A 22,085-nucleotide genomic window follows, 5' to 3' on the forward strand; every position below is an offset into this window, starting at 1 on the left:
ACCCCTCGATATTATGCCATTTTGTGTTTAATAAAAACTTATCTTCGTCAACCAAACATTGTAGCGTTTTACTTAAAACACAATAAATAATATAATTGCTCTATAAACTACTATCCGCAGAGAAATTATGTAAAGAATCCTACTTCCATTTTGTTTTATTTAGCATTTTCTAATGTTAGGATTTTTTTTTTTTTGCTTTTACATTGAATGCAACAGAAAAAGATGGCTGCGCCCTGTGGAAGAATGGCAAGTCGGCCTCTCCTACAGTTTCTGTCTCGTTTCAGCAGATCTCCCGTCGGAAACACGGGCTTCCGTCAGTTTTCCAGCGCTACTGTTTGCCGTGCGGCTTTTCAGATCAATGAAGCGGCGGAAAGAGCGAATTCTCCGTGGACTCTGATGGCAGCGGTGTGTCTGCAAAGGCTGCCGGTCATCTCAGCGGACTGCAGTCCTATCGAGCAACAGTTCAAACAGATGCTTCACCAGGTGAGTCTCCGTATCATGGAAGGGCTGAAGACTATGAGTGAAAAGAATAAACTGTTTTTGTTTTGTTTTTCTTAGCGTTCACAAAGTACATGCGGTCATTTGAAAAGAAAACACACATGTTGGTTCTAGGCAGAAATATATGACGCTTGGGGGATGTTACAATTTATATTTCACAGCTATCACTATATCAAGGCTAGCAGTTAGAATATAGAGTCCAGTGATTTTGTGATACACGATGCGGTGCAAGACAGTCCTCCAAGATGAAAACTGGGATGTCCCAACAAAAGATTTATATAAATATGTTTGTGGATATCAGAAAATAAGTGTTTGGAGAAGAGAGTGCAGGCAGGGTGGATTGGATGGAGACGAGTGTCAGGGGTGATTTATAATAAGTTAGCAGCAAGAGTGAAAGGGAAGGTGAGACCTGATATGATGAGGTGGTGGATTTTCATTGGGATTGAACAGGATGGACAAGATTAGAAATGAATACATCAGAGGGACAGCTCAGGCTGAGGAGTTTGGAGGCAAAAGATAGAAAGGTAAGGTGGGGATGGTTTAGCCATTTTCAGAGGAGGAATAGTGGGTATTATGGGTAAAGGATTTTGACGACGGAGCTGGCAGGCAGGAGTGAAAGAGGAAGAACTCAGAGGAGGTTCATGAATGTAGTGAAAGAGGACAGACATATAGATGGCTGGTGTGACAGAGGAGGCTGCAAGGGATTGGGTGAGATGGGAGCTGATGATCCATTGTGGCAACCCCTGAAGGCAGCAGCTGAAAGAACAAAATAAAAATATTGGATAAATTGGATGAGGAAAATAAAATGGATGTATGGATATTAAAATCTGAAAAATGGTCAGGCCACTCACTCACATGTTATTTGGCATTTTGAAATCCGAGGCAATATTTGAACATGAGTATCTCAAAAACTATTAAAGGTAAAAGCCTGAAGTTTTCATTTTATATCTGGACTCTGTGCAGGCCAGTCAAGTTTTTCCACACCAGCCATATTCTATGTCTTTATGGACCTTGCTTTGTGCACTGGTGCACAGTCATGTTGGAACAGTAAGTGGGCATCCCCAAACTGTTGTTACAAAGTTGGGAGTGTGAAATTGCCCCAAATATCTTGGTATGCTGAAGCCAAGCCCCACACCATAATCGCCCAAACTGTACACTTGGCACAATGCAGTCACAATGCAGCGGGCAAACATATTCAATTCAATTCAATTCAATTTTATTTATATAGCGCCAAATCACAACAAAAGTCGCCTCAAGGCGCTTCATAGATACAGAGAAAAACCCAACAATCAAATGACCCCCTATGAGCAAGCACTTTGGCGACAGTGGGAAGGAAAAACTCCCTTTTAACAGGAGGAAACCTCCGGCAGAACCAGGCTCAGGGAGGGGCGGGGCCATCTGCTGCGACCGGTTGGGGTGAGAGAAGGAAGACAGGATAAAAGACATGCTGTGGAAGAGAGACAGAGGTTAATAACAGATATGATTCAATGCAGAGATGTCTATTAACACATAGTGAGTGAGAAAGGTGACTGGAAAGGAAAAACTCAATGCATCATGGGAATCCCCCGGCAGCCTACGTCTATTGCAGCATAACTAAGGGAGGATTCAGGGTCACCTGGTCCAGCCCTAACTATATGCTTTAGCAAAAAGGAAAGTTTTAAGCCTAATCTTGAAAGTAGAGATAGTGTCTGTCTCCCGAATCCAAACTGGAAGATGGTTCCACAGAAGAGGGGCCTGAAAACTGAAGGCTCTCCCTCCCATTCTACTTTTAAATACTCTAGGAACAGCAAGTAGGCCTGCAGAGCGAGAGCGAAGTACTCTAATAGGGTGATATGGTACACAAGGTCATTACGATAAGATGGGGCCTGATTATTAAGTCCTTGTATGTGGAGCAGGATTTTGAATTCAATTCTGGATTTAACAGGAAGCCAATGAAGGGAAGCCAAAACAGGAGAAATATGCTCTCTCTTTCTAGTCCCTGTCAGGACTCTTGCTGCAGCATTTTGGATTAGCTGAAGGTTTTTCAGTGAGTTTTTTGGACGTCCTGATAATAATGAATTACAGTAGTCCAGCCTGGAAGTGATAAATGCATGAACTAGTTTTTCAGCGTCACTCTGAGACAGGATATTTCTAATTTTAGAGATGTTACGCAAATGGAAGAACGCAGTCTTACATATTTGTTTAATATGTGCGTTGAAGGACATATCCTGGTCAAAAATGACTCCAAGGTTCCTCACAGTGTTACTGGAGGCCAAGGTAATGCCATCCAGAGTAAGAATCTGGTTAGATACCATATTTCTAGGCTTTTCAGGGCCGAGTACAATAACCTCAGTTTTATCTGAATTAAGAAGCAGAAAGTTAGCGGCCATCCAGGTCTTTATGTCTTTAAGACATTCCTGCAGTTTAACTAATTGGTGTGTGTTATCTGGCTTCATGGACAGACAGAGCTGGGTGTCATCTGCATAGCAGTGAAAATTTATGCTATGTCTTCTAATGATGCTGCCTAAGGGAAGTATGTATAATGTAAACAGAATTGGTCCTAGCACTGAACCCTGTGGAACTCCATAATTAACCTCAGTGTGTGAAGAGGACTCTCCATTTACATGAACAAACTGGAGTCTATTAGATAGATATGATACAAACCACTGCAGTGCAGTACCTGTAATACCTACAGCATGTTCTAATCACTCTAATAGGATATTATGATCAACAGTATCGAACGCTGCACTAAGGTCTAGCAGGACAAGCACAGAGATGAGTCCACTGTCAGAGGCCATAAGAAGATCATTTGTAACCTTCACTAAAGCTGTTTCTGTGCTGTGATGAGCTCTGAAACCTGACTGAAACTCTTCAAATAAACCATTCCTCTGCAGATGATCTGTTAGCTGTTTGACAACTACAGGGAGTGCAGAATTATTAGGCAAGTTGTATTTTTGAGGAATAATTTTATTATTGAACAACAACCATGTTCTCAATGAACCCAAAAAACTCATTGATATCAAAGCTGAATGTTTTTGGAAGTAGTTTTTAGTTTGTTTTTAGTTTTAGCTATTTTAGGGGGATATCTGTGTGTGCAGGTGACTATTACTGTGCATAATTATTAGGCAACTTAACAAAAAACAAATATATACCCATTTCAATTATTTATTTTTACCAGTGAAGCCAATATTACATCTCCACATTCACAAATATACATTTCTGACATTCAAAAACAAAACAAAAACAAATCAGCGACCAATATAGCCACCTTTCTTTGCAAGGACACTCAAAAGCCTGCCATCCATGGATTCTGTCAGTGTTTTGATCTGTTCACCATCAACATTGCGTGCAGCAGCAACCACAGCCTCCCAGACACTGTTCAGAGAGGTGTACCTGTTTTCCCTCCTTGTAAGTCTCACATTTGATGATGGACCACAGGTTCTCAATGGGTTCAGATCAGGTGAACAAGGAGGCCATGTCATTAGTTTTTCTTCTTTTATACCCTTTCTTGCCAGCCACGCTGTGGAGTACTTGGACGCGTGTGATGGAGCATTGTCCTGCATGAAAATCATGTTTTTCTTGAAGGATGCAGACTTCTTCCTGTACCACTGCTTGAAGAAGGTGTCTTCCAGAAACTGGCAGTAGGACTGGGAGTTGAGCTTGACTCCATCCTCAACCCGAAAAGGCCCCACAAGCTCATCTTTGATGATACCAGCCCAAACCAGTACTCCACCTCCACCTTGCTGGCGTCTGAGTCGGACTGGAGCTCTCTGCCCTTTACCAATCCAGCCACGGGCCCATCCATCTGGCCCATCAAGACTCACTCTCATTTCATCAGTCCATAAAACCTTAGAAAAATCAGTCTTGAGATATTTCTTGGCCCAGTCTTGACGTTTCAGCTTGTGTGTCTTGTTCAGTGGTGGTCGTCTTTCAGCCTTTCTTACCTTGGCCATGTCTCTGAGTATTGCACACCTTGTGCTTTTGGGCACTCCAGTGATGTTGCAGCTCTGAAATATGGCCAAACTGGTGGCAAGTGGCATCTTGGCAGCTGCACGCTTGACTTTTCTCAGTTCATGGGCAGTTATTTTGCGCCTTGGTTTTTCCACACGCTTCTTGCGACGCTGTTGACTATTTTGAATGAAACGCTTGATTGTTCGATGATCACGCTTCAGAAGCTTTGCAATTTTGAGACTGCTGCATCCCTCTGCAAGATATCTCACTATTTTTGACTTTTCTGAGCCTGTCAAGTCCTTCTTTTGACCCATTTTGCCAAAGGAAAGGACGTTGCCTAATAATTATGCACATCTGATATAGGGTGTTGATGTCATTAGACCACACCCCTTCTCATTACAGAGATGCACATCACCTAATATGCTTAATTGGTAGTAGGCTTTCGAGCCTATACAGCTTGGAGTAAGACAACATGCATGAAGAGGATGATGTGGACAAAATACTCATTTGCCTAATAATTCTGCACTCCCTGTACTCTTTCAAGGATGTTTGATATGAAAGGAAGGTTGGAGATTGGCCTATAATTAGCTAAGACTGCTGGGTCTAGAGATGGCTTTTTGAGTAAAGGTTTAACTACAGCCAGCTTGAAGGCCTGTGGTACATAGCCGATTATTAGAGATCGAAGAATTAATTAATGGCAGGACTTCATATCACAGTAACACGCTTCACTGAGCTCCTAAGAACGACCTGTTCTTTTACAAATGTTAGTAGAAGCAGTCTGCGTGCCTAAGTGCTTTATTTTCGGTCAAACAGAAAATTTTATGATTTGAGATGGAATGATCCACCAACCAGTTTATAACCACCAATTAACCTAACATCCATGTCTTTGGATTATGAGAGGAAGCTGGAAAGAACCCAAACATGGATATGCAGAACATCCCCAGCTGGGCGGTAGATTCTTCTCTGCTGTGCGGCAAAAGCGCTAAACACTGCAGTGTGCTCCACAATTTTTTGTCATAAAAATATTTTAGCACATTTTGTTCACTCTATTGTGGCACTTGAGGTGGCAAGAATCGTCACTGTTATGTTTCGTCAGTATTGAGGTCATTATTATTTAACAGAATTACTCATAGACTTTATATCGTGTATGTTTATTTAAGTGTCCTTTCTGGAATTTTAACTGATAACTAATATTCAGATCTGCCACAGTTGTGTGAATTACTTGAAATGTATGCACAAAGCAAGAAAATTATTGCAGAACATGGTGGTATTCATTTTTATCTCTATTATCTTGCTGTAATAATAGTTGGAGGCCAAATTATATCTAGACAAATCAAAGAGCTGCACAGCTCTCATTTAAAAACAAAGTTATGTGTCAAGTATAGAATTAAAACAGAGGCAATGACAAAGTTTTAAGCAGAAGTAATGTAACTTGTCGATCAGTGGTTAATCAGTTCAAACCAACTCAAGAAGTCCTGACCTCAAAATTCTTCTCACTTTGTTTGCTATCAAATGCACGATAAAGCAGAGATGCAGATGGAGGTTTACTGTGTGGTGGTGTGTGCTGTCTGAATAACAGATGGTTTTATAAAGAAATGTTGGAAAAAATGTTCAGAGTAGTCTAACTCCTTTGGGCTAACCTTTGGGCTGCTGAGATTATTTCAACTCAGATTTACTTTATTATTCCAAACTTTGGCCAAATTTGATGTGAACCTTCAGCTTTGTAATATTATATACACACACCAGGCAGTTTACTTTACTGGTACTCTTTTTTTTGCCTTCAGAGCTGCTTAAATTCTTTGTGGCAACAAAGGTGCCTTATTCCAAAATTCCTCTATATCCCTGAGGTGCTGTATTGGATTGATGTCTGGTGACTGTGCAGCTCATTTGAGTAAAGAAAATTCATTGTGAAGTTCAAGAAACAAGGTTGAGATGATTTGAGCTTTGTGATGATGTGTTATCCTGCTGGAAGCAGCCATCAGAAGATGGCTGTATTGTTGTTATAATGGGATGGATGTAGTCAGCAGCAATGCTCAAAAACAATGCTCCCACACTATTGCACCACGACTATGACCCTGAACTGCTGATTCAAAGCTGCATGGATCCATATTTGATGTTGTGTTTGCCAAATTTTGACCCTGCAATCCGAATGTTGCATTTTTGAAGACCAGGCAATTTTGGTGAGCATGTGCAAATTGTAGCTTCAGTTTGATGTTGTTAGCTGACACAGTGACAACATGAGACTTGGCAGCAATGCCCAGACTGAAAGATGTCCTTTTGAGACACAGGCCTCTTCTGGATTCTTTCAGATCGAGCTGGAAAAGAGCGTTCTGTCGGACCACGAGCTGCGCCTGCTGGAAGATGCAGAGAAGATGAGTCGTAAGCAGGCGGACGACTACGATTCAGATGAAGAGGACAGCCACGGGGACAAGGAGATAATGATGGCTCAGGACTTGGAAGACATCTGGGAGCAGAAAATGAAGAACTTTCAGCCAGCGCTAAGGGTCAGAGGTCAGTTTAGGCAGTGTATGATCAGTAAAGGAGTAGACCAGCATGCACACAGTATAAAAACATACTCAAGCACTGCAAATGTGCCTGATGAAATGTCTGTAATTTAATGTGATGTATTGTAGTATTCAGCCTTTAGTGGTGCTCCAATCATTAATCAAGTAAAACAGAATGAGAATGAAAATTAGATTATCTGAAGGAGTCTCACAGAGCTGGATTTAAATGAAATTACCAGAGAGCGAATAGCCTTTAATGTATTTTTTGATATTCAGAAAATCTATTTGCTCTGGAATTCTAAATTAGCATTTTGCTCCCTGTGACATTTGAAAAGTTAGTGTGAGTTTTGCAGACAACGACAGAGCTGTTGTGAAGCTGCTGACTGCCTCCTGTCTCTGGTTTAGCTGATGTAGATAAAGACTTGACCTCAGCAGAGCGCTGCTTGGCCGACTCCCTGGTTCTTCTGGCTGAGCAGGAAGTGGGTGATGAGAAGCTCTGGCTGCTGCCTCAGACTCGGTGGCAGGAGGGGGAAACGCTGCGACAGACGGCCGAGAGAGCTCTCACCTCCCTGCCAGGTAACTTAAGTTTTCAGGCTGCTAAGCATCAGAATTATTTAACAAATTTAGTTTCCTAACAGCTTCTTATGGATTTTATACATTAATTCAGGTGTACTTCAAACCTGAATGGGTCTGTGACTACTTTTTTTAGATTAATCTGCCCTTATTTTCCTGATTAAATCATTTTTCTCTAAACTGTAATTAGTGCTGGTTTAAATCAGAGAATTACTAAGGCATCAGCACTACGAACACAGTGTTAGTAGATAAACCTCCCATTAATAAACGGGGATGTAAATTGCAGTTAATTCCCTTCATATTTGATGCTTTATGATGGAAAATACTTTATTTTCATGATTTTTGGAAAGCCTTCATATTTTGGCTAATTGCAGCCCACTTTAATATGAAATGAATTGTAAAATCTAAATATCTGAACAAATAGTATTTATTTTAAACCCCAAATATTTTCAGATTTTGTACAGCCCAATCAAACTACACTAATTATACATAGAGCATGTCCCAGTACCCACATCCTGTCTAATTCGTTATTTCTTGTTCAGTTTTCTGGTATTTGAAACATTTGTCTCTTTAGTAGTATTCTCATGTCAAGAAGGATGAAAAGAATTTTTTAAATCATATTTTATTCAAAAAATGCTGTGAACAAGGCTTTGCCCCATTTCTGATTTCAAGGTCAAAGCCTTAATTATGCCAAAGCATCTCAGTCTGTTTTTACTCTGGATTTTGACTGGACTGCTCTAAAACCTTTATGTTTTTTTGAGGCATTTAGAGGTGGACCTGCTGAAGTGTTCCCAATCACTGTGCTGCTACATAATCCAAGTGGGGCTGAGCTTCATGGCATAAACTGATGGTTTTGTGATCTCCTGGATGAATCCTGGGAAGGTTCACCATTGTTCTAGGGTTTCTCCATTTGTGGATAATGGCACTCACAGTGCTTCACTGCAGTCCTAACATCTCTGAAATGGGTTTGTAAGATTTTATAGACTGATGACTTTGTCAGGAAGGAGGCAAATACTTTTTCATAGCATTGTACATGGGTATTAAGACAGATCCAGTCTTTGGACAGCCTTATGTAGCAGGTGAAGCAAAAACAAATTAATCTGCTGATATTTGTTAAATATGTTTTTATCAGTTAAGAACTTCCCACATTTAAACAAGTACCCCAAAGTGCAAGTGTGTGTTGGATATTTAAGCACATTTTAAAATAAGTGTTAAGGGCAGGATTTGAGGTACTGTTAATATCCAAAATTATTGTCCACATGCTTCATTTGCTGCATTCTTACTGTATTAGCATCCTGATCTCTTTTGTTATAATGATCCAGCTTTATCCTAAGGATCTTTAAAGTCTGATGTGATCATTCATAAATTCATTATCCACAACAAGAGGTTTACTGTAAATCCCCTCTGAAAACTCATTTGCATACACCTCGTAGAGCAGTGCTTGGCCCCGAGCTGTCATCTCCGCTAAGACGTCCACTGATCTCAGCCGTAGATTAGAGTCTGTTTCAGAAATAATAAGCAGACGATTTGACCAAAGTTAAGGGTGAGAGGTGAAGCTGATGACTAATGGCAGAAATATTCCCAGTCACCCAGTAATGATCCCTCACGTTAAATATATTAACTGTCTGATTCTCAACATGTATCCAAGCTTTAAAGCATTTAAATAAGAGTCCACAGACTGACTGTACTAAACCGTTTCACAACATTTCTCAAGCTATTAATGTGTCAGCTCCATCAATCACTTCCTAAGCCATTCCCCTGACAATAACATTTGGTAGAGGGTTTTATTTAAGGTGTCTTAGAGGAGCAGAAGTTGATCCATTTTTAATATAGCTGGACTCGGTAAGAATCTAACATGGCCGTGTTGTGCCTCACTCTGCACATTGAGCCAGCAGCGACCGTGGGGATTTACACGACATGACATTAGATTAAAAAGTGGGTTGTTGTCGCAGCACAGAAGAGAAACAGAATATGAGGGTGATGTAACACTTTAATTAGAGGAGTCAAACACTGATGAGCCACAGGAATGCGACAACATAAAGCGGCACCATTAGAAAGTGTTAAAAGCTGCATAAAGGTTAGCAACATCTGCACTTTTGTTTCCATCTGCATGAACTCACAGCCTGTTTTCCTACCTGCAGCAGCTGGTTTCAAGGCGACTTTCCTTGGCAACGCCCCCTGCGGAGTGTACAAGTACAAACTGCCCAAAGCCATTCGGACGGAGAACTCAATCGGGACAAAAGTATTCTTCTTCAAAGCCATCCTGGCAGATGGTGCCCCTCCCAAAACCAAAAAAGCTCCTTTTCTGTGGGTGAAGAAGAGTGAACTGCAGAAATACCTCAAACCAGCGTACATGATGAAGGTCGAAAGCTTCATCCTAGACTTGTGACACTTAAAGTTATACAGGGACATTGACTTACATTTATGAGCCGCAGAAAGTTACCTTTATTGCTTATCTGTCATCTTGTATCTCAAAATATCTTGTGACATGTCTGTATATTTCATTCTACAAATAAAGTGTTTTTTCACACCTGAACCAAAGTAATATCTACTTGATTGTAATGTTGTCCTGAGACTATGTGATATTTTTGTCTGTTAGGAGTATCTGCCTGGGACAAGTTTCAAAAGGTTTAGGGTAGATGTTACTTAAGTTAATTTTCACTAGATATACTACCTGATCAGGTATGTCATGGGAATGGAGGTGCTAGGTGGCGATTTACTGAAAAAGTAATGTAAATTTACAAGCATGGAAACGGACGCTAAGTGTGTGATATTGGCTGTCTTCATGGTTCCACCTCGCTGCACACTAGCATCATCTGTGCCTACACATCATGCCATCACCAACAATGTTTTTTTCCTTGTACTGGTCATTCTCATAAAAGTAAATCATGTATGCCCCAGACAAATCTGAACGTGTTTTCTGTCGGAACATGGTGAGATGTCCTTGATTGGCTCATTTTGTGCTCAAAGAAATGCTCTTAAGAACGGATCTAAACATAGACCAATGAGATGAAGATATGCTTTTCTTGGTTTGGTTCCTGCCCTACAGATCACAACCCTCTAACCATCCCTCTAAGTAATACTATGAAATCAAGGCAAAAATGAAACTTAGGGGGAAAAAACAATAAAAAAAAAAGCTTGAAAGTAACACCTGAAAGCAACTTTCAAAACAAAGTGCAATTCTTCAATGCTGATGCAAGTATTAAAATGAGGGCTATGATCTACCCACAGTGTCCTCCCTCAAGTACTATATCAGCCAATAGTAGGCCTCCAGAGATGATGTGTCATATCATTTATCACAGCTTGATAGCCTACACAGCTACAGACGGTCCTAATTAAGATTGCCCGTCATTCAATATGAAAAAGAGGATAGACACGGATTTCGTGGGTGCTGCAGGGAATATTTAGAGCCCAAACATTTGTCTACTGAAACAAAGTTTGTCAAAGAAGCAAGAAAATCTCACATGGGGCCCATTCCTTTTTTTCAGCAACGTGTTTATTATTTTTAAACTTGAATATTAAATACGATTTCATACAACCACTAAATCTTTTGGGGCAAATGTAATTATCCCCGCTACAAATACACAGACATGCATGCACACATAGTGCTGTGCAAATGTAGACAGGTGTGTGGAAAAAAATAAATGGAGTTCAAGAAGGACATTTATCTCAAACAGTCTCAAACCAATAATTTCTTCCAACCATTGGGTGAAATTTTCAACTTTAGAAGTGTTGTTTGCTTGGTTGCTAAATCCTTTCAATGCAAGCTTGCCTCTTTTTCTAGTTTAGAGCTTTCTCAATAACACAGTTTGGATTTTTTTTTTCTTTCAAAATTCATCCCAAAACACACTCGTGGGACTCAGTCTTGTGCAGAAAGTTTTGAACGTGAGCAGAAGTAATGCTGAAACACATCTGAGCTATTTAAGTCCAGAGGGTTATAAATTAATTAAAATTAATTTATCAATAGTGTGAACATGTGCCCCATGCATATTTAAAGAGGTGACTTCTCTAGACAAAAGACACAAAAGAGGACAGAAGATTAAATCATGCATGCATGTGTGTTGACTCATTAGTGAGAGTATTAAATGAGATTTTTTTTAATCAGCAAGAGAACAAATATTTGAAAAAGAGAGTAAAACAGGAGCTTTTCTTTAATATATTCCTTTACAACAGGGGTGTGTAACTCCAGTCCTCGAGAGCTACTGTCCTGCAGATTTTAGATGCATCCCTACTCCAACACAGCTGAATCAAATGACTGGATTACTTCTTCAGCATGCCATCAAGTCTGGCAAAGGCCTTGTAACAAGCAGTTCATTTGATTCAGGTGTGTCGGAACAGGGATGCATCTAAAAGCTGCAGGACAGTAGCTCTCGAGGACTGGAGTTGGACATGCCTGCTTTACATAAATGATAACGTTTGCACCACAAAATTTACCAGGATGCACAAACTGAAATGAATTTCCTTGCAGAAGGTTTCTCAGGCGCTCCACTTATGTTTCCACCTAATGTTTAAAAAGAAACCTAAGCCAACTCTTCCAAGTGAAAACTTTCCTTTCATTGAGAATGTCGTCGTAGTCCAAGTAGTCTATGAATTCTTTTTCCATTTGTTTTTATACAGACTACAGTATTAAAATATTTAGACTCATTGTTATTTTCCAATTGTGAATTTTACTACTCATCAACTTCCATCAATCTGGGCAGTGCTATAGCTAAGATTCAGTCTTTGATTATAACATGTAAAACCATTTAGAACATAATTTTAATATTTCATATATTATATATACATATTCATATATACATTATACATACTCACTTAAAGTTTGACTTTAATCAACTTCACCCAGTGCGTATCATAACTTATTCTGTATATAAGCATACTGATATTGAACACTGATATAGGACAATATTCAAATCATGACATTTTTTGCATTGCATCTAGTTTTATTTTAGGTTACGCATGACGTTAGTTTTAATGGTCAAACCTAAATTTAAGATGCCCCAAACCCCTTAACTGTACAAGTGCTATTTTCAACATTTAGTAGTCACAGTTGACTGTAATTCAATTCCTTCTTCCTTCAAATGGGCAAGACAAACATTCAAGATAGCCACAAAGAAATTCTTCCTTGTACAAAACCTGACACTTTGTCATTCACGTGTGTTCAGCTTTCAATTTCAGATATCCATAATTTCATTTTTGATATCCAGAATGTTCATTCTGACTCATCATTAATGGGAACAACTCTCATTTCAGATATCTACAAAGTTCCACTTGACATTTTACTTCATATATCAAAAACGAAACATTTCTCCAGATATCTGTAATGTAATCTTGAATGTTGATAATAGACAATGACTCGTTAAAATGACATTAAAAGGGAAAACCTAAACTCTGTGAGGGGGCTCTGTTATGCTGTCATGGTTTTGGTTCACCCATCCCCTGAGAGGAAAGGGAAAGGGGCTGCAAATCAATACAAAGTGGTTCAGACTGATTACCTTTATCTTATAATGAAGCATTTCTATCCTGCTGCGAGTGGTTTCCAGGACAACCATACTCTCAGTCATAGATCCACTGATGAATATAAACACGATAAAAGCACATGCTTTGTTCTTCAAAGTCACTAGACCTCAACTCAGCTGAACATCAAGAAATTTTGGATTGATATTATAGACAGCACTCTTCACCATCATCATCATCATCATGAAAACACCACATGAGGAAATATGTTTGGGAAGAATCGTCTTGGAGAATCAGTGCCAAAACTTACTTATGTAGCACATGGAGGTCCAAAACCTTATTAGGACACTTTATGCTGCTCTTTCCTTTAATTCCTCATTTGTCTGTACTTGGTTCCTGTGTCTTTGTGTTCTAGGGATGATGTATTGTTGCAATCCCATTCGAACTAATAATTACATAGTTGTCTTTTTGGTCGTGTCTGCACTGCCTGGACACTTTGCTAGTTACAACTTGCTAGTATCAGGTTGGACTTTGGATAAGCATGCTTGGGGTTTCCATGATGCACTGAGTGTTTCTTTTTCAATAATAAATAAATAAATTATTTAAATATTTAATTAATTGATTGTTTTTTTCATTTTGATTATTAATTAAGTACACATCTAATGAATTATTTAATGACATGTTTGATTAATTTTGGCACTTGAGGCCCTCAGTGTCCCACAGCGTTCTTTTGTCCTGTCTTTGTCACAGATTTGGCGCCATATAAATAAAGTTTTGCCTTCAGAATGGCTTTAATTCTTCATGGCATTGACTCAACAAGATTCTGGAAACACTCCTCAGTGATTTTGATCCTTATTGACATGATAGCGTCACACAGTTGCTGCATTAGTGTCTCCTTCACTACACCCAAAAGGTGGTGCCTTATAAGTACAGGGAACTGTCATCTTCAAATAGCCATCAGAAGATGTGCACACTGTTGTCAGGAAAGGATGGACATGGCCAATAAAAAAAATATGTTTAATTGGTTCTGTGGGGCCCAAAGTGTGTCAAGAAAATATCCCCCCACACTATTATGTCCCCACCAGCAACCTGAACCACTGATACAAAGCAGGGTGGATCCATGCTTTCTTGTTGTTTATGTCAAATTCTAACTCTACAATCTGAATTTTGCAACAGAAATTAAACTGATCAGAAAGAGCAACTTTTTTTACAATCTTCTCTTATCCATTTTTTTTTAAAAGCCTGTGCAAACTGTAGCCTTGGTTTTTGGTCTTTAGGTGAAAAGAGTGACAATCAGGTTTGGCCTTCTATTGCTGCAGCCCATCTGCTTCAAGGTTCAGTGCTGTTCTGCATGCCTTCATTGTAACCCTTTCAGCTTGAAGCAGTTTGGGGATTCTCTTTTGACCTCTGACATCAACAAAGCAATGAGAGCATAGAGAAGTGCCTATCCCTTGGTATTTTGTCTCTCTTTTCTTTTTCTTTTCTTTCTTTTTTTACCGTTCTCTGTAAACTATATAGATGGTTATGTGGGAAATCCCGCAGATCAGCAGGTCCTGAAATACTCAGACCAGTCTTTATGGCACCATCAACCATGCCATGTTCAAAGTCACTTAAATCACCTTTCTTTCCCATTTTTGATACTCAGTTTGAACTTTAACAGGTCATCTCCACGATGTCTCCACTTAAGAAAGTGGCCAGTGAGCGTAATTTGATTAGGCTGGGGTTTTGGTGCCAATCCCATATTATTGAACTGTGAGTAGCTTCTCTCTCAGCTGGGTATCCTAACCTTGTTAGGAAGCTACTGGAGCAATATCACATCAGGTTCTAAGTCCCTTAAGGATTCCACATTCTAAGTTGTAAAAATAAGTGTAAAAGCTGGTGGGAGTGACTTGCAGTTGGCTGTTTTGCAGAGGTGGACACACATTTCCCAACAAAGACAAAATGTTTTGGAAAGATATGATCAAAACACCCACACAACACGAAAAAGCCATGACACAACAGTTTAAATACAACTCGGTGCCCACTCACATCAGTAATTTGTTCTAATGTTCACTTTTACTGCATTCGTGGCACCTATTTTTAAAAAAGGGTTTGACATGACACACTAAAGACCTGCTACTGGCTGACTCATGCTGTGTTCAATTCAACTCAGAGGTCACAAATTCCAAAGTTAGACATGCCAAATTTTGAGCTCAAAGCTTTTCACCGCTTATTATGCCAGATGAAAAAATGCAAAAAAAAAAATTAAAAAATTAACTGCGAGCAGCTTAATATTAGTCGAGCTACATCAGTAGATTTTATGCATCAACAAAACAGAAGAGATTATATAATAGCTCTAAGAGGCTGTAACACACTGCAAGCACCATATTTGTTTCAGATATGCAGTATTCCTATAAAGCTTAGCAAAAGTTCATGTTTTGCATGTGGATGTTGTCTGCTTTTTGAAAAAGTGCAGATGCATCAAATTGGCCTTTAATTATTGGGGTCTGACTTGAAGAGCTGTTTCATTGCATTTTCTCAAGAGGAGTTCAGAAATTTCCAAGTTGAATTGAGCACAGAAACATTACTTAATTACAGGGTATGATTCATAATTTAGTCCTGCTGCGTTCACAGTATTTTTTAGACCTTTTTTTGTCAGGCCCAGCCATCATTCAGAAATTCACTCATATGTTTCATAAATGCTTAAAAACGGGTCCTTGAAAATTGAGCACTGATTTGTGTTGCTGCAGTGTTGAGTGCACTCTTGATGCTGAACTGTGTGGGTCTGAAAGGCCCGCTGGAGATAAACTGATGAGCTTCAGATGCGACCAGGCTGTTCTGTCTAGCAGTAGATGGCAGTATTTGCACATCAGCCTCTGAGATGACTGTTAGAAGCAGTGTAATTAGGCCTGTGTGGTGACCTCAGAGGGGGACTGCAGAGTTTTTCTGATCAGTTTGGCTTCCTCTAACACATACTGAAAATATCCATCATATCAGGCTAATGTTCCTTTGGAATAGCTAGAACAATTCGTCTTAGGTAAGAGCATTCTGATGTTCCCGACCCATTCACTGCCTGCAACCAGCCTGTTCTGTCTATTTGTGTCTACTAGGACGGGATGTTATTAATGTTGTAGACATTGCCATTAGATTTTTCCATCTTTATTTTCAGGATTTGTTGAAAGCCAGCAGCCTGAGCTGTTTGTGAGAGTGCCTGAGTGCTATGTGAACCCGCTCTGACAGTCGAGATGAGGGATGCGAAGGTCAGGGCACGCTAAACAAGGCCGTTTCTAACTGTTGGACAATTCAATTTGCACACAGAACCTTAGTGTTCTGAAGGACTGACATTAGCCCACTGCTACCCTCAGCCCAGTTGTAGTCATATCAATAACAGGCACAAAAAGAGAAACAGTGGATGCTTTAATCTCTAAGGGGAGTCACATGAAAGATCGTTATGCTTTTTGTATTGAAAAGCCCTTAGAGATCAGGAAAAGCTGACTTGGGAATCAGAAATTGCCAGTCTGAATCCAGAAACCATCAAAGCATTGCTAGTAACCATAGAAATCTTTTAATCACTTATGAGTCATTTTTGTTCCCCAAACAATGTCAAGGTGCCCCCAGACTAAAGCAGTAAACTACCACTTGCTGTTGAGGCAGTCTGGGACATGGATGAAGTCTGAATTCAAAACAAGTTGGGAATAAAGGGCCAGCCCATCGGTTTGTAACCGTAACCGTAGGACAGAAAACCAGGATGTACCTTCTCCTTCAATTTTAGAGATCCCTAGCTGTATGGAGATGTAGAAGAACACTTCTAGGGGGCACTTCTTTTATTTTACACTAGCCTGAGTTTGCAAAGTGCTACTGAGCACAGTGAAAACAGCTGCACGATGTCTTCCATGTTACTGGAGCAATCACTGGAATTAGGGTGATTGCTGAATTAGGAGGGTCTGGGAGGATCTAACTGAAATGAACAGAGGTGCATTATTTAAAGTGTACAAATAAAAGGATTTCCACCTCGCAGAATCTTTATGGAAGCATAAAAAAGCTTGGGAGCTTCAGGAAAAGGATTTGAATATTGATCAATAATTAATAAATAAAAGGAATGATTAATAATACATCTTCCAACTTCTCACAGGTATTATTAAAAGGGTACTCCAATATGTAACATTGAAGCTGCCAGTATTGTGTTGAGCCCTGTCATGCTATGGACATTGACCCTCTGAGGCTATCATATAAATTTGGAACACTGTTAAGTTGGTAGTGGATACTTTGGGGCCTGCAGGTTATGATGTGGGCCCTCTGTGGGTCCACCTGGTGCATCAAGCAGATGGGGATGAACTAAGAACTGGGGTGTCGAGGGTCACTCAACATTTTTGGCTGTAGTCAGGTTTCTTGAGCCATTCCTGATTAGTCTTTGAAGGGTGAATGGCACGTTGTCCAGCTCGAGGAGAAAGCAGCCGTGTGTATGTGTGGTTGATGAAAAATGTTTAACTGATAGATCAGATCCCCATGAATACTGATGACCAATGTTATTCATGTCACCAGATTTCAAACTGATAAACAATGAAGAAAATGATTTTTAACAGTACATTAGGTTTCCCAAAACTTTTATATTCCCACTTGCACATTTTCCTTGCCTGGTTAATAACCATTTTTCTCACCTGCCACACCTCAGTTCGTAGGTTACTTGTTCTAATTTGTAGTCTTTAAAACTAATTTTACAATCCTGATCACCAGCATCACTTAAATATTCCTCCAGACACAAAAGAGACATTATATAACTGCTTTCTAAGGAAGTGAGTGTAGTAGTTTCCACATTAGTTAATTGTCTTGTATCGTATGAGACATGCAAACGTCAGAACACCTGGAGAGGCAGAGGTGGAGGATCATAACTTTCCTCCACTAAAGAGTCTCACTTCCTCATCTTGCCAGAGGCGAGTCAACAGTCTTGCTCTTCATCCAGACACAAAGATAGCACTGGGATAACAAAAATCAAAGAAAAGGTCTTGCAGTTTTTCACCACTGGAAACGGAAAAAGAGAAGCAGAAAATGTAGAGGGTGAGGTTCGTATCTCAGAGGTGGCCGATGGCAGCTTTTCAACCCCTGCTGCAGGTTTTGAAACTGCTGCACACAGAGCAGGAGATGTTACTACTGCCGCTACACTGTTATATTCACACTGGCCTCGTTCTGACTGGGGATTTCAAACTGATTCTAAAGCAGCCACTGAATTTTTTAACCTTATTCTTTTGGTCCTTTGAAGTTCAATGCACAGAGCGAAGCACTGCCAGGCTGAGGGACTCAGATCCATTGGGGTGACCTGGTCTAATAATAGTACACTCACTTGTGGCACTTTCAAGCACTATCAGGGGTAAAAGCCTCCACAAAATGGCATACTTCATCTTCATCTTCAGTGACACCCGTGGCAGATTGGATGTGACATTATGCTTACGTGTTGCAAAACAATACTTATTTAAATAACTGTGGAAAAAAAAAACCCATGTGCAGATAAACTGCCAGCAGTTTGGCAGGGCAGTAAAAATGTGCTCACAGCAAAGAGCACACAGTCAAACTTCTCCACTCTGACTCGTCAGTGTCATCTCTAGTTATAAACAATGCCTGGCTCCAGAAGACAGCAGCCATCTGCGGAAAACAGAGCAGCTCTGGAGTCAACCTGACTTAGTGAGGATAAAGGGCAGCTTCACATCTCCACTCAAATAGAATAACAGCAACCCTCAGCTGTGTTTACACACTGCCGCCTTTTTTCTATTTTATGCAAATCTCTTGTGACTGAGTGGGATGTAAGCAGACCAGTCATTCACAGCAGCTTACCAAAACATTTGATAAAGAAGCTTATTAAGACTCTTTATTTAACACACAATAAAGGCACAGAAACATGAAGGTAAAGGAGTGTTGCCCTGAGCAGGGCTTCTGGATCTGAGATGGACCACCTTAAGCGCCTTAACCACCACCCTCCTTCATTCCACTCTCCCAGCATGCACCTCTACCAGCACTGCACTGTATTTCTTACCCTTAATCATTAAGTGACAGTCAGCTAAGCACACACTTCTAGCCCCATCCTGCTTTACCTTTATGCAGCTGCAAACAGTGAATCAGGCGTCTGCTGAGGGAGTTTTTCCTTTTTGTTAACCACCATTAAAGTGCATTCACTCACCACTGCTTACCTAAGCATCTTATTGAGTGGTGCAAGCATAGAAACATATAAAGATAAATAAACTGATTGAACTTATGCATTAGTCCTCCACTGGAGCCAGCCAGGCCACTTACTGCCCTGAGAACAATCCACTATGAACAAGTGCGATAATGTGTAATTTAAAGAAATACACTAAAACTTGAACTAAAAAACCTCCCAGGTGGAGAGAAAAATGACCTGATAACACTTCTTGAAGCCAGTATGAAACGTGGTCAGGGTAAAACAATATCTGACCTTGAAACTAACAAGTCTCAAGGTCCCAGCTTCTTGTTTAGGGTTTGTGAAGTTCTGGTTCCTGTTTTGATTTTATTCTTATTCCTTCTTGTGCTTCCAGCATCCTCCGATTCTACTCTCTGTGTTCTTTATGTGTTTTCATCTTCCTGCACTTCCTGTGCACTCTGTCTTTATCTCCTCTCCTTTGTGATTGCTTTTCCTGCATTAATTGTATCCAACTGGGCCCTGTTCATGCCTGTCTCCCCTCCTGTTATCAGTCCTTTCTGTTATTATAGTTCTGTCTTCTACTTTGTCAAGATGTCTGTTTATTCTCCCTGTGTGTGATCTGGATTCCAGGGCCCTGTACTATGGAAGAAATTCAACATACCCTGGGTATCTTTTCATTATCTGTGATAACCTTAACATTGGATATCAACTTGATAAGTCAACCCAGGGTTTTCCCTGTGTGTTCCCATTAAAGGGGTGGTATTAACAGCATCTAACCAATCACAGGCATTAATGAAAATACAGCAGCTAATTTTTCAAAGATACAATAACTATGATATTACAGAAATATGAACAAGTTAAACACACAGACTAAAAGCAACAAAGCAGCAACACTACAAACAAAGGAGTGTGCATTAAAAACGCTTTATAAAAGCTTGAGCTTGAAATGTTTTAGTCAGTAAGATTAGAGACAAGCCACCATATTAATAGTTCAGTGTATTTGAAGCTAGCAAGAAAAGCCAGCAAAAATGCTGACTGTAAGTTGACAGACTTGTCAATATCACAGCTTTCCCATTCAGACAAAGGAGAGACTGGAAAATCATTTAAACAAGAATGTCATTAAATAAATGTTTAAAAGACAGTTTTAAACATTTATTCCTTCAGCTTTAACCTCAGTAATGTTTAATGATCTCAGAGTAGAGAAGAAACTTAAAAACAAACTCAAAACATAGCCTTGGACTAGGCTACATGCTAATTTGAAGTCCACAAGTTCAAAAAGGTGTCCTGCCTTGGGGTCATGTATAATTACAACCCTTGTGAAACTTGTTTGCAGCCAACCGAAATAAAGGTACATATAAGAATCTATATATATTACTGTTGCTCACTGGGGAAACACAAAGACATTAGATGTTATTAGAAAATGTTATTAAAAAAAATGCCATGGTAACTTATGCCGTGAACATAACCTGCTCTGGAGCAGTTACCATGGCGATCTACGCTGGTAAAAAGTGATCCAACTTCGTCATCCTGAAAACCCAGGGTTAACCCTGAAGTTACCTGGACAAGATGAAATCCTGCTTCGTAGTACAGGCATACTAGTACATTGCTTCCTTATTCCCTGTTTGTTTACCTGTTTGTGGAATTTTATTTTATTTTATTTTGTTTTTTTTTTGCTACAGGCCAGTAAAAGCTCATTTTTTAAATTTACTTTGCCTGCCTCTTTGTCCTGCATGTGGATCCTCTCATCACCTCATTTCAAATGAGGTGAAAATCCATGAATGAAAATTCATGGAGCTGCACTAAAAGAAGGATGGTAAAAAGGAGACTGGGTTTCAAAGTTTTGATGATGCAGAACCAGTTTAGCAAGCTGGCGTATGATTTAGGGCAGCATGAATCAAGCAGTTTTAGTCTGTGCTTGTAATGTGTCTGATCAGAGGTTGGCGTATTTACACAGTGCAGATTTCTAGCAGCAGCAATATTTATCAGTGTTGGAAAGGTTTAATAAGCTGTTCTAACCAGAACAAAAGACATGGAATTGAAGAGAATTGCTCCTCTCATCCTGTTATCATGCTGCTCATAAACTGTTGATAAATGAAAAAATTGGTTGAACACTTTTTTCCCTTGTTGTGTTTGCAGGCCACAACATGTTTCTAGGGGCCTTCACTGGCCTCCAGGTCACACTTTGAGGACCCTATTTTTCTTTGATCACATTGCATATTCCAACCCTTTACAAATTAAAATGAATTCATCTATTTGTTAATAAAAGAAAAACACTTGCAGGTATAGTTTGATCAGACTTGATTGACAGTGACTTTGGGATTACGTGACATCTCTGTTCTTCTACCTGTAATCCATCCACTTCAAACGAGTGAGTGAAGTCTTAAATCTTTCCTGTGAAAGAAGTGAAGCTGGTCTAACTTTGGCAGAAAATGTCATGTCATAGCTTACAGTATGAAGTTGATTAAGAGAGTATGTAGGAACACCATAAATCTGGACTAAAGGTTTAGACAACCTTGACAAAAGACAAATACTTTAAAGCACTTGTGTCATGAAAATTATGAGATGGCATGCTTTAATTTCCTCTTTTTTCCCATTTTAAACGGTCATTTTTGTCAGGTGTTTGTACTTCAGCTGTCAGACTCAGCTACTGACTGCAGCTCGATTTAGACAATATGAAACGAATGCAGTAAGCACTGTACTTTTTTAACTGCCAGGATGGCAGACTGGGGGAGGAGGAGGAAGAGGTGGGGCGGGGTGTTGTAGACTGTGATGGCTAGAATCTGTGAGCGAGCGGGAGGTGATGTGAGCCATCTGAACCTTTAGTCTACCATCCATCAGAGCCAGAGAGACACCAACAAGGGCAAGCAAACAGAGATAAACAAAGAAATGTATTGTGCGGCGACCCATTGCTCTCTCTACGGTCTGTCCTGACGCAGAGATGTGATTTCTCTCCATCCAGTGGCTGGGAAAGCATCTTCATCTCCAATCACACACATGCC

The 22,085-nt window shown here is 39.9% G+C and overlaps 1 protein-coding gene across 2 annotated transcripts; it reads left to right on the top strand.

Moving 5' to 3' along the window:
• Positions 1-200: 200 nt before the first annotated feature.
• On the top strand, positions 201-10,041 carry mrpl46 (mitochondrial ribosomal protein L46). 2 transcript variants are annotated; one of them, XM_040011760.1, is made up of 4 exons: positions 201-483; positions 6,738-6,939; positions 7,338-7,508; positions 9,650-10,041. In XM_040011760.1, exons 1-4 carry the CDS (start codon positions 208-210, stop codon positions 9,892-9,894), a joined length of 894 nt encoding a protein of 297 aa, XP_039867694.1. In that variant the 5' UTR covers positions 201-207; the 3' UTR covers positions 9,895-10,041. The 2 variants fall into 2 exon arrangements, with proteins under 2 accessions (XP_039867694.1, XP_039867693.1); XM_040011759.1 differs by having other exon boundaries at positions 202-483; positions 9,647-10,041.
• Positions 10,042-22,085: the final 12,044 nt, after the last annotated feature.

The sequence above is a fragment of the Simochromis diagramma genome, unplaced genomic scaffold (genome assembly GCF_900408965.1).
Source record: "Simochromis diagramma unplaced genomic scaffold, fSimDia1.1 OVJJ01000603.1, whole genome shotgun sequence".
Classification (NCBI taxonomy): Eukaryota; Metazoa; Chordata; class Actinopteri; order Cichliformes; family Cichlidae; genus Simochromis; species Simochromis diagramma.

Excerpts from the sequence above, each read along its gene's own strand:
- mrpl46 (XM_040011759.1), top strand. The coding sequence starts at position 208 with ATGCAACAGAAAAAGATGGCTGCGCCCTGTGGAAGAATGGCAAGTCGG. Across the intron at positions 484-6,737 it reads TCAAACAGATGCTTCACCAG|ATCGAGCTGGAAAAGAGCGT; the intron begins GTGAGTCTCCGT and ends GGATTCTTTCAG. Across the intron at positions 6,940-7,337 it reads GCCAGCGCTAAGGGTCAGAG|CTGATGTAGATAAAGACTTG; the intron begins GTCAGTTTAGGC and ends TCTCTGGTTTAG.